This window comes from Pelophylax lessonae, assembly GCF_965119305.1.
Source record: "Pelophylax lessonae genome assembly, chromosome: 1".
Taxonomy (NCBI): domain Eukaryota; kingdom Metazoa; phylum Chordata; class Amphibia; order Anura; family Ranidae; genus Pelophylax; species Pelophylax lessonae.
Genome location: NC_138768.1, coordinates 83,434,000 through 83,447,439, shown reverse-complemented (window position 1 = coordinate 83,447,439; position 13,440 = coordinate 83,434,000). Strand labels below are relative to the sequence as shown.

Here is a 13,440-nt window from a genome sequence, read left to right as displayed (position 1 = left end):
CCCGGTTTGACTTGCATGCCCCTCGTACATCCTGCAGCACTCACCTACAGTGGGCTCTCTGAGCAGCAGCATCTGAGACTCAACCCTGTTCTTCTGCAAGCACAAATTGGCTAGGCGGGGAAAAGGAGGGAAAGGAGGAGGGGGGTGAACCTCCGAGGGACGGCGCCACGATGCTGTCTCCCGAAAGTCAAAAACGGGTACCCCCCCTGAAAGGTGCCAAACGTGGCACGGAGGGGGGAGGAAGCACATTAGCGGAAGGTCCACTTTTGGGTGGAACTCCGCTTTAAGGGTCCAAACCTCCCTGTCTCCCAAGTAAATCTTAATTTACTTTCCATTGCATTAATTCTTTATTAGCAGTGCTGGAGACAAGGGACAAGGGACACACACTCCATTCCATGCTCAGGAACGTTTACTGAAATCTTTTTGAACAGAGGACATATCATCTTGATCATCAAATCAGAGACTCATTTTAACATTATTAAAGCAACTGATCAATGGCTAATGCATCATTTGTTATCTATCAATCATCTATAACATTCTGTGCAATCACCAAATGACACCTGAAATCCCATGGCAGATCAGCGGCAGATCTGGGGGGGGGGGGGGGCATCGGGTCAATTGCCCCCCCCCCCCCCAAAAAAAAATATTAGCCACTCCAGTCAGCAGCGGCGGTGGAGCTGAGAGCCTCTGTTGTAGTACCGCCACTGGCCTAAAGAGCAGTTAGTGCAATGGTTGCTATCGCCACCCGGCGTCTAGAAACCAGTTACGTCACCTGAGGAGAAGGAGAGCGAGGCCCCAGCATTCACTGCGGAGCCTTCTTCCTCCTCTGAGGGGGGGGGCTCTGTGGGGACCTTGATGTGAGGGGGCACTCTGTGGGGACCCTGATGTGGGGGGGGGGGCTCTGTGGGGACCCTGATGTAAGGAGGGGGCTCTCTGGGGACCCTGATGTAAGGAAGGGACCCTCTGGGGACCCTAATGTAACAAGGAGGGCTCTTGGGACCCTGATATAAGGTGAGGGGCTCTGGGGTACCTGATGTAAGGAGGGGGGCTCTCTGGGGACCCTGATGTAACAAGGGGCAACTCTGGGGACAATGATGTAAGGAGGAGGGCTCTGGGGACCCTGATGTAAGGAGGCAGCTTTCTGGGGACCTTGATGTAAGGAGGAGGCTTTCTGGGGACTTTGATGTAAGGAGGGGGCTTTCTGGGGACCCTGATGTAAGGAAAGGGGGCTCTGGGGACCCTGATGTAATGAGGGGGGCTCTGGGGACCCTGATGTAAGGAGGGGGGCTCTCTGGGGATCCTGATGTAAGGTGGAGGGCTCTGGGGTCACTGATGTAAGGAGGGGGGCTCTCTAAGGACCCTGATGTAACAAGGAGCAACTCTAGGGATCCTGATGTAAGGAGGAGGGCTCTAGGGACCCTGATGTAATGAGGAGGACTCTGGGGACCCTGATGTAATAAAAAGATGGCTCTGGGGACCCTAATGCATGGGAGGGTGGCTCAGGGGACCCTAATGTAAGGGGGTGGCTCAGGGCACCTTAATGTAAAGAGGGTGGCTCTGAAAACCCTGGAGTAAGGGGGAGGGTGACTTTAGGGACCCCGATGTAAGGGGGGGTGACTCTGGGAACATAAGGGGGAGGGATCTTTTATGTAAGGGGGAGGACTCTGATAAAGGAGGGGGTGGGGATTTATGATGTAAACAAGGGGGCTTGTCCTGACTGCAGCACTCTATCTGTTTTGTTTTGTTTTGTTGTTGCAGCACTCTATCTGTTGTGTCAGTTTGATAGACTGGCTTCTGATAAACAGTCCTGCAGTATTCGGTTAGCACATGCAGCCAGTGACTGCAATGCTGATCACTGTATTCTGGCAGTGGGAGAATCCTGCTATCAGAATATACAGAAATCAACAGGGAGGATTTCCCCATTCACCTTGGAATGTGCGGATGGGGAAATGTATTCCTGCACTCTACTCAGTATGTTGTACATTACATAGCCCTGACCAAGGTGTTTATTATCCCAACAGTTGCAGGTTTTTAATGAAGATCTTCTTTAAAGCGGTTGTAAACCCTAAAAAATAAAAAAAATAAAAAAAAAAAACCTGCAAGACAAAGGCATAATGAGCTAGTATGCATCGCATACTAGCCCATTATGTGTAACTTACCTTAGAACGAAGCCCCGACATGGACCCCCGGACATCGCTGCGGGCGCTGCCATGATCCCTCGCCGTCTCTTCCGGGTTCGGCGGCTCCGGCGCGGTGATTGGCCGGAAGAGACGGCTCCGGCGCGGTGATTGGCCGGAAGAGACGGCTCCGGCGCGGTGATTGGCCGGAGCTGCGATGACGTCAGTGATTTTCCAGCAAGCTCCCGGCAAATAAATTGAAGGTCCCCTCGGACCTTCAGAGCGCATGCGCCGCTCGCAGGAGCGGCTGCGTGCACTGTAAATATCTCCTAAACCATGCCGGTTTAGGAGATATTATTTGTACCTACAGGTAAGCCTTATTATAGGCTTACCTGTAGGTAAAAGTGTCAAAAAGCGGGATACTACTGCTTTAAGGTAGGCTCAGTGATCAGTTTCTGTGCGAAGTAAAGCATATGTGATGGAAACATTTAATTTTTTTAAAATAATCGTTCATTCTGAGGTTTATATGTATCTATATAACGGTTACCTGTGGCAGAGTGATTAGGAGTATTTTGTGGTAATGGGATTGTGGTATGTGTGTGCAGTGTATACAGCGAGTAGGCACAGATTCTGTTTTATCGCCCCCCTTTAGGCCCTTTCCACTTTTAGCTGGGTACACACTTAAAAGAGAGGTATGGGGAAAGTTTGTTTTGCAATAAAGTTCTGTAAGCAACAACTAATTTTCTGGCAGTGCCGCTCCCGAGACTAGACTTTGGATCCGCCACTGTGGTGGATATGGCCTGGACCCAGGTTCTCCATCAGTACAGGTAACTCAATCCAGAGCAGTCACATGGCATGCTTAACTGTCTCACTGCTGCTAGAAAAGGCTGTAACATGTTGGACCACCTCCAACAATAGACTTCTTTTACCCACCAACTTGCACATCTTAGCCTTATTGAAGAGGAAATTCTACCCATTCAGACCTCTATTGCTTACTGCAGTGAGAGAGGCCAAGCTCAGTAAATCCCTTTACAAATTTATTCAAGTAAGCCACTATTTCAGGAACACTCAGCATTTGGTTGGTTGGTGTGCATCTATTAGAAGGTGCACAGAAAGGGAAACTGAAGTCGAGATTGAGGCCTGACCTAAGTGTTTATCTACAGATATCTACCTATAGGATGATATAAGATGTTTAAGTATCCTCTTACAAGACAAGACCTAAGTGGTTCAGTATTTATCAGGCGCCTACATGTTTCTGAGAATCGGAGATAGAAATGAAACAAACACAGGAAGGCCAATTTCCTTTATGTTAAGCACAGATAATGCCATTATTTGCTTGTAGGACATTTGTAAGTCATAGACAATAATTTCTTTTTCATAGACAATGATGACCTTTAATCTTAGATGACCTTTAATCTTAGATGTTTTATTTAATGTCTATTTCACTAAATGTTGTTCCTCTTAATATCTATCTATCTATCTATCTATCTATCTATCTATCTATCTATCTATCTATCTATCTATCTATCTATCTATCTATCTATCTATCTATCTATCTATCTATCTATCTATCTATCTATCTATCTATCTATCTATCTATCTATCTATCTATCTATCTATCTATCTACAGTATACAGTGTCTCACAACAGTGAGTACACCCCTCACATTTTTGTAAATATATTATTATATCTATTCATGTGACAACACTGAGTCCCGGTTCACACTTGTGCGATGCGGGAAGGCTGCGAATTCGCAGCCTGTTCCCGCATCGCAAACGCATCTCTGGCAGTTCACACTGCCATGTGCGATACGCAGGGGGTGTCAATTAAATGTTAACAACACTCCCAGTTTGATCGCATATCGCAGTGCGATCTGACAATTCGCACAGGATCGGATCGCACAAGTGTGAACCACTGTGCGATCCGATCCTGATGCGGCTGGAAAAAAGGGTCCTGTGCCTCTTTTGTGCGGGTGCAGTGCGAATTTCAGCCATACAAAGTGTATGGCTGAATTCGCACCGCACATCCGATCGCATGTAATGAAGGAGCAGTGCGCTCCGATATTACATGCGATCGCCGCACTCGCAAGAGTGTGAACCGGCCCTGAAAAGATGACACTTTACTACAATATAAAGTAGTGAGTGTACAGCCTCTATAACAGTGTAAAGTTGTTGTTCCCTCAAAATAACTCGACACACAGCCATTACTGTCTAAACTGCTGGTAACAAAAGTGAGTACACCCCTAAGTTAAAATGTCCGAATTGGGCCCAATTAGCTATTTTCCCTCCCCGATGCCATGTGACTCATTAGTGTTACAAGGTCTCAGGTGGGAATGGAGAGCAAGTGTGATAAATTTGGTATTATCGCTCTCACTCTTCCATACTGGTCACTGGAAGTTCAACATGGCACCTCATGGCAAAGAACTCTCTGAGGATCTGAAAAAAATAATTGTTGCTCTACATAAAGATGGCCTAGGCTATAAGAAGATTGCCAAGACCCTGAAACTGAGCTACAGCACAGGGGCCAAGACCATACAGCAGTTTAACATGACAGGTTCCACTCAGAAAAGGCCTTGCCATGGTCGACCAAAGAAGTTAAGTGCATGTGCTTAGGGTCATATCCAGAGGTTGTCTTTGGGAAATAGACGTATGAGTGCTACCAGCATTGCTGCAGAGGTTGAAGGGGTAGGGGATCAGCCTGTCAGTGCTCAGACCATACGCCGCACGCTGCATCAAATTGGTCCATATGGCTGTCATCCCAGAAGGAAGCCTCTTCTCAAGATGATGCACCAGAAAGCCCACAAACAGTTTGCTGAAGACAAGCAGACTAAGGACATGGATACCAAGATAAACGTATTTGGTTCAGATGGTGTCAAGTGTGTGTGGCGGCAACCAGGTAAGGAGTACAAAGACAAGTGTGTCTTGCCTACAGTAAAGCATGGTGGTGGGAGTGTCATGGTTTGGGGCGGCATGAGTGCTGCCGACACTGGGGAGCTACAGTTCATTGAGGGAACCATGTATGCCAACATGTACAGTGACATACTGAAGCAGGGCATGATACCTTCCCTTCGGAGACTGGGCCACAGGGCAATATTCCAACATGATAACAACCCCAAACACACTTCCAAAACGACCACTGCCTTTCTAAAGAAGCTAAGGGTAAAGGTGATGGACTGGCCAAGCATGTCTCCAGACCTAAACTCTATTGAACATCTGTGGGGCATCCTCAACGGAAGGTTGTGGAGCGCAATATCCACCATCTCCATGATGTCGTCATGGAGGAGTGGAAGAGGACTCCAGTGGCAACCTGTGAAGCTCTGGTGAACTCCATGCCCAAGAGGATTAAGGCAGTGCTGGAAAATAATGGTAGCCACAAAAAATATTGACGCTTTGGGCCCAATTTTTTACTTAGGGGTGTACACACTTTTGTTGCCAGCGGTTTAGACATTAATGGCTGTGTGTTGGGTTATTTTGAGGGGACAGCAAATTTACACTGTTATACAATCTGTACACTCAATAGTTTACATTGTAGCAAAGTGTCATTTCTTCAGTGTTGTCACATGAAAAGATATAATGAAATATTTACAAAAATGGGAGGGGTGCACTCACTTTTGTGAGATACTGTATATATTGTAATAATATAATATTACATATATATATATATATATATATATATATATATATATATATATATATATGTAACACAGGACCACACTGCTGGGTCATGGTAAGCTAAGGATCCCTAATCTTACAAGAAGTCCATAAGCCCTACACCATAGACCCCATGGTTTACATACCGCACTGATGATTGCCAGCCAGACTGAGGGACCTGCCGAATGCCGAGGCTCCGGTTATCTATAAAGCATTAAACACTTGACCCATCCCCCCTTCCAAAATGACCAAACGACACATTTTATTTGGAGTCGAATGGCCATGCCACCAAATCAAAGACCCCCAGCAGCAAATACACCGGCTTAGGGACAATTAACTACTTACATGCTACCAGATACAACCTAGTTAATACCCTAATGTTACCACCGTATTGTTAGGAAGGGACACCCATACCTCAGATGGGCCCAACCCACAATTTTCCACAAATATTTAACCAGCACCTCATTCAAAGACCCAATAGACCCCATGCCTGTTGCTACGACACAAAAATAAGGACTAAGAATTTGAATAGCAAGCCAACAACATAAGAACCGAAAACCCACTAGCAGATACCCCAGCACCTTGAGACAGTAGGAGGCTCACCCAAACCCAAACAAACAAGGGAGGGAGCGTGAAAGAAAACTGTCTGATGCTGTGATGAGCTCTGACTGAGCTCTGACTCGATCTCCCCTCCTCTCTACCCACTGAAGGAAACACCCTCCGCCTTGAACTCTTCAATCTAGTAAACAGACTGCATCATTCAAAATCACCCCACTAATACTCCTCCTCTACTGCAGGCCCCAGTCATGCTGGCCCTCCTCCTAGTTTCACTAAGCTCAGGGCCATATACTTGACAGAGGGACCTGCAGAATGCAGAGGCTCCGGTTATCTATTAAACATTAAACAATTGACCCTCCCCCCCTTCCAAAATCACCAAACGACACATTTTATTTGGAGTTGAATGGCCATAGCAGCCTTTTCATTACAAACCATTAAATACAACATTCACAAGAAAGCAAGTTCAATGCATATAATACAGTCAATGTATACCAAATAAACCAACCTCAGCTTATGCCCCGTTTAAAGTCTTTGAAGGCCTATATGCTTACGATTACCTGGTTGTATCTGTCACCCAATCAAAGGCCCCCAGCCGCAACTACACCGGCTCAGGGACAATTAACTACTTACATACTACCAGATACAGCGTAGTTAATACCCCGATGTTACCACCATATTGTTAGGAAGTGACACTCATATCTCAGATGGGCCCAACATACAATTTTCCACAATTATTTAACCAGCACCCCCTTCAAAGACCCAATAGACCCCTGCCTGCTGCTACAACAAGAAAATAAAAGGACCAAGAAATTGAATGGCAAGCTAACAACGGAAGAATCCAAAACTCACTAACAAATACCCAGCTCCTTGAGACAGTAGGAGGCTCAAAACCAAACCAAAATTAACAAGGGAGGGAGGGTGGGAGAAAACTGATTCTGTGATGAGCTCCGACTAAGCTCTGACATGATCCCTCCTCCTCTCTACCCACTACAGGACACACCCTCCGCCTTGAACTTTTCAATCTGGTAAACAGAATGCATCATTCAAAAATCACCCCACTAATACTCTGCCTCTTCCACAGGCCCCGTCATGCTGGCCCTCCTCCTAGTTTTACTTAGCTTCAGGCCATATACTTGACTGAGGGACCTGCAGAATGCTGAGGCTCCGGTTATCTATAAAACATTAAACGTTTGCCCCTTCCAAAATGACCAAACTACACATTTTATTTGAATTTGAATGGCCATAGCAGCCTTTTTATTACAGACCTTTAAATACAACATTCACAAGAAAACACATTTAATGCATATAATACAGTCAATGCATACCAAATAAACCAACCTCAGCTTATGCACGGTCTAAGGTCTTTGAAGGCCTATATACTCACGATTAACCAGTTGTATCTACCACCCAATCAAAGGCCCCCAGCCACAACTACACCGGCTCAGGGAAAACAAACTAATTACAAACTACAGTGGGGATCGAAAGTTTGGGCACCCCAGGTAAAAATTTGTATTAATGCACATAAAGAAGCCAAGGGAAGATGGAAAAATCTCCAAAAGGCATCAAATTACAGATTAGACATTCTTATAATATGTCAACAAAAGTTAGATTTTATTTCCATCATTTACACTTTCAAAATAACAGAAAACAAAAAAATGGTGTCTGCAAAAGTTTGGGCACCCTGCAGAGTTAATATCTTGAACTGCCCCCTTTGGCAAGTATCACAGCTTGTAAATGCTTTTTGTAGCCAGTCAAGAGTCTCAATTCTTGTTTGAGGTATCTTTGCCCATTCTTCCTTACAAACGTCTTCCAGTTCTTTGAGATTTCTGGGCTGTCTGTCACGCACTGCTCTTTTAAGGTCAACCATAGATTTTCAATTATGTTGAGGTCAGGAGATTGTGAAGGCCATGGCAAAACCTTCAGTTTACGCCTCTTGATGTAATCCCCCGTGGATTTCGAGGTGTGTTTAGGATCATTATCCATTTGTAGAAGCCATCCTCTCTTTAACTTCAGCTTTTTCACAGATGGCATCAAGTTACCATCCAAAATTTGCTGAAATTTTATTGAATCCATTTTTCCTTCTACTCGTGAGATGTTCCCTGTGCCACTGGCTGCAATACAACCCCAAAGCATGATTGATCCACCCCCATGCTTAACAGTTGGAAAGAGGTTCTTTTCATTAAATTCTGTGCCCCTTCTTCTCCACACGTACCTTTGCTCATTCCGGCCAAAAAGTTCAATTTTGACCTCATCGGTCCACAGAACTTGTTTCCAAAATGCATCAGGCTTGTCTATATGTTCATTTGCAAAGTTCAAACGCTGATTTTTGTGGTGAGGACATAGAAGAGGTTTTCTTCTGATGACTCTTCCATTAAGACCATATTTGTACAAGTATCTCTTTATAGTTGAATACTGTACCACAACTCCAGTGTCTGCCAGATCTTTCTGGAGGGATCGTGCAGTCAAACGTGGGTTTTGAATTGTTTTTCTCACAATCCTGCGAGCTGTTCTGTCTGATATTTTTCTTGGTCTTCCAGATCTTGCTTTAGCTTCCACTGTTCCTGATGACTACCATTTCTTAATTACATTCCGAACAGAGGATATTGACATCTGAATACACTTTGCTATCTTCTTATAGCCTTCTCCAGCTTTGTGAGCGTCAACTATTTTCAGTTTCAGTTTTCTAGACAACTGCTTAGAAGATCCCATGGTGCTGATTGTTGGGGCAAGGTCAGATGAGTCTGGGCATTTAAAACCTTTGCGATTGACATCACCTGGTCTTCCCAGACGATGATTGAGAACAATCCATGACACTGGCAGGTCTCAGCCTTGCAAAGGGGGTAGTGCATGCTATAAATTCTGCAGTTTGCCCAAACTTTTGCAGACGCCATTTTTTTGTTTTCTGTAATTTTGAAAGTGTCAGTGATGGAAATAAAACCTAACTTTTGTTGACATATTATAAGAATGTCTAATCTGTAATTTGATGCCTTTTGGAGATTTTTCCATCTTTCCTTGGCTTCTTTATGCACATTAATACAAATTTTTACCTGGGGTGCCCAAACTTTCGATCCCCACTGTAAGTCCCAAGCCAATACACCCCTGTTTCCAATTGCAAAGAAGCCAGATAAAAAGGATGGGCAATTGGCATACCATATGGTGCATGATCTGAGGGCCAATAACAATGTAATTGAGGCAGACAACCCAATCGTGCCGAACCCCCGCACTTTACTAAGTGGAATACCTGCCTCCAGCACCTGCTTTACAGTGATTGATCTTGCAAATGCTTTTCTTTTCGGTGACCCTACACCCAGATTGCTGGCACCTTTTTTTATTTACCCATGATGCCCAAAAATTAGCCTGGACAAGATTGCCTCAAGGCTGTGTGAGTAGCCCCTCTGAATATAATACTGCATTAAAGCAAGTATTGGACCAATGGTCCCCCTCACACCCAAACACAGTTTTACTTCAGTACATAGACGATTTGCTTGTTTGTTCAGATACAAAGGATATATGTAGCAGAGAAACAGTAAGCCTTCTTATTTTTCTCAACAACAGTAACAACAAAGTTAGCAAAGATAAGCTACAATACTGCCAAGAGAAAGTGATCATCCTGGGTCACTGCATTTCACATTGAATCTGTCACTTAACCCTAGATCGAGTTAAAACTCTACAAAAGTTTGAAAAGCCAAGAAATGTATGGCAACTACGTGCCTTCCTGGGGTTAGTGGGATATTGTAGGGTCCGAATTCCAAACGCATCAGAACTTATGGCTCTTCTTTTTGAGGCTACCATTACAAACCCTTTCAAGTTCACATGGGACAATGAATTGCAGATGAAGGAGCTTTTTAAAATTTTATCTGAAGCTCCCACCATTGGGCTTTCTGACTACACTAAGACCTTCTCATTGTGTTGTCATGAAGTCAATGGTTTTGCTGCAGGTGTACTCACCCAGCTACATGGAGACAAACAGAGGCCTGTGATGTATGTATCAGCCTCATCAGCCTGTCATCAAAGGCTCCCCCAGTTGTATGCGAGCCATAGCAGCCTGCATTTTGCTGCTAGACAAAGTAACTGAGCTTGTACTAGATTCTGCTCTAACCCTGTATGTGCCACATGTAGTACAGGAAATCATGAATCATGTAAATACCAGACATGTGTCTGCCAGTAGATTTGACAAGTATCAGTCTGCTCTTTTTGCTCCATCAAATCTAACAATCAAACGATGTGTTACTTTAAATCCGGCTACTCTTCTTCCTATATTTGATGAGGAAGATGCAACAAATGGTACTGATGTAGAACCTGAGAGTTTTTCTCATGATTGTATGACTCTGATGGAGGTAGAAAGGGCCTCTGTCACACCAGCAAAAGATGAGCCTTTATCCGATTGTGACACACATTTATTCGTAGATGGTTCAAGATTTTACAGATTGTCAGCCACACACAGGGTTTGCTGTAACCACTACAGACACCATTTTATATGTCAACTCCTAGAGAATCAAAGGGGAAATGTTTACACTGACAGCAGATATGGGTTTGGTGGGAACGGTCCCACATCTTTGGGGGTGGGAACCCCTACAGAACAGAAATTGTGGTCTATCTTAGATTTATAGACGACCTCCTGCTGGTTGTCCGTAGGGGAGTGGAACTTATGCCACTCATGCTTACAGTTTAAATCTTTCATTTACCGGCGCCGCAGACAATAATTCCATGTGTTTTTTGGATGTTTGTCTGACAGGTGTTGATGGCAAGGTGTGTACCACTCTCTATAGGAAACCCCTCTCAGGCAATTCCCTCTTACTTGCTCAGTCGGGCCATCCAAGGCATACCATCAGGGGTATCCCTGTAGGTAAATTTTTATGAATCAGACACATCTGCAGTGATAATGAACAATTTGAAAGGGAAGCACGGTCCCTATATGCAAGATTTTTACAGCGGGGATACCCTGGATGGATGCTGGATAGAGCACTCACTATAGCTATAAGGAAAGACAGATGTGAATTAATAAAGAAGGGTACTCGACAGCAGATTAATAAACGTAACCAACTCACACTCTCTACCCCCTTCAGCAGTGAATTTAATATAATTGAACAGATTTTTAATAGGCATCTGCCCCTCCTATTTTCAGATGATATTTGCTCAGAGATTTTGAAGGAGGGGGTCAATATCATTTCACGTAGAGCCCCGTCTTTGGGGAGTTCTCTGCCTCCTAGATTTTTCCACACCAAAGTCCCCCAATCGGTCACATGGCTACATTGTAAAGGAAATGACAGATGTGGGGCAGTGGGATGTTCCTGCTGCAGCCACATTCAGGATGGTACTACATTTAGGTCCACTGTCAATCACAAAGTATATGACATCGGGTCCTTCTTCAACTGCAATACTAGTTATATAATTTACTTAATTACATGTGCTATTTGCAAAATGCAGTATGTAGAAAGGACCACGAGACGCCTTAGGGATCGGTTTCAGCAACATATTTACAGTATAGAGAAGAATTTGTCTACCAATGTGGCTAAACATTTCAATGGGTGCCACAATGGGGACAAAACAGCTATGCAAGTCCAGGTCATTGAAAAGGTCAGGGTGCAAAAGCGGGGGGGGGGGGGTGATGCGTTTCGATCCCTATGCAGGAAGGAAGTATTTTGGATCTTCCACCTGCAGTGTCGCATACTGCTCGGGCTTAAATTTGAGTGGGACGTCAGTCATTTTTATGAATGAACCCCACTTGGACCCCCTCCATACATTGGGAGGTATGCCCTACATATGTACACATACATGTATGTTCGATCTTTATACATGCCTATATACGGACAATATACAATACAACATGATCTAACTATGTCATCATTTGTAAAATTTTGGAATTAAAAGAAATCTAAAGGCAACTGGAATTCCTGGATGTGCGGCTATTTCTTTTTCTACAAGTTTTCTACGGAGGCAGGCCGGGGCCAGCAATCTATGGGATACTTCATCTCCTAGCGATCACCACACACCTGGAGCAGCGTTCTCTCTCTTCAGTACATTGGGTTTGGAGTAGCTCACGATTTTGGGCCCATCTGGATAGCACTGAACTTCCTGACTAGTGCAGGGAAACCGGTGAGACATGCAAAACTCATAGAGCAGCCATTTGAGGCCTTTCAGAAACCAGCAGAAGTTGCCATCTTGAAGGTAAAAGGACATGCAAGGGGAAATGACATGACAGCCAGAGGATATGCTTTAGCAGACCAAGTGGCAAAGGATACTGCCCTTATGGCATTTGGAGTCACACCCACTATAGGGGTCGCTCAGGTATCGGGGAAAGATTCTCTTCATCAAGAGCAGTGGGATATAGAAACTTTAATTCAGTTGCAGAATGGGGAGCCTGATGAAGAGAAGGATAAGTGGATCAAATGTAATGCTACCCAAAATGAGCAGAGCCTGTGGAGCGCTGAGAACAGGTGGTGTCTACCAAGGAGTTTGTACCCAGTTTTAGCACAACTGGCACATGGCATCAATCATCTTGCTAAGAGCGCGATGGTGGCACTTACTGACTGCTATTGGATAGCACCTGGATTTAGTGCATTTGCTGCCAGGTTTTGTGCTTCATGTCTCACTTGTGCTCTGTACAATGCAGGGAGCCATTTCCATTTTCCCCAAAAGCATTCTTCTAAGCCAGATTTCCCTTTCCAATTAATTCAAATAGACTACATTCAGATGCCCAGAATAGGCACCTTTGGGTATGCTCTAGTGTGCGTTGACATGTTTTTAGGTTGGCCCGAGGCCTGGCCAGTAGCTAAAGCAAATGCAAAAACAACAGCAAGGAAAATTCTAAACAAAATAGTTTGTAGATTCCTGAAACTATTGGGAGTGACAGAGGAACTCATTTAACTGGAGAAGTAATTAAAGAGGTAATGTAAGCCCTTTACATACAGCAAGTTTCCATACACCTTATCATCCACAAAGCAGTGGTAAAGTTGAGAGACTCAATGGAATTTTGAAAAACATGTGCAAAAATGAAAGCAGATATGGGGAAAGGATGGGTGGAAGCTTTGCCAATAGCCCTACTGTATATTCTGTATGAACTACCCCTAAAAATCCACATGGGCTGTCCCCCTATGAGATTTTATTTGGAGGGC

The 13,440-nt window shown here is 44.5% G+C and overlaps 1 protein-coding gene across 1 annotated transcript; it reads left to right on the top strand.

Annotated features, from left to right (window-relative positions):
* Positions 1–9,484: 9,484 nt before the first annotated feature.
* Positions 9,485–13,192, top strand: LOC309543935 (uncharacterized protein; the record flags this gene model as incomplete). The annotated part of the gene is made up of 2 exons (XM_082243005.1): positions 9,485–10,735; positions 12,363–13,192. Exons 1-2 carry the CDS (start codon positions 10,309–10,311, stop codon positions 13,190–13,192), a joined length of 1,257 nt encoding a protein of 418 aa, XP_082099131.1. The 5' UTR covers positions 9,485–10,308.
* Positions 13,193–13,440: the final 248 nt, after the last annotated feature.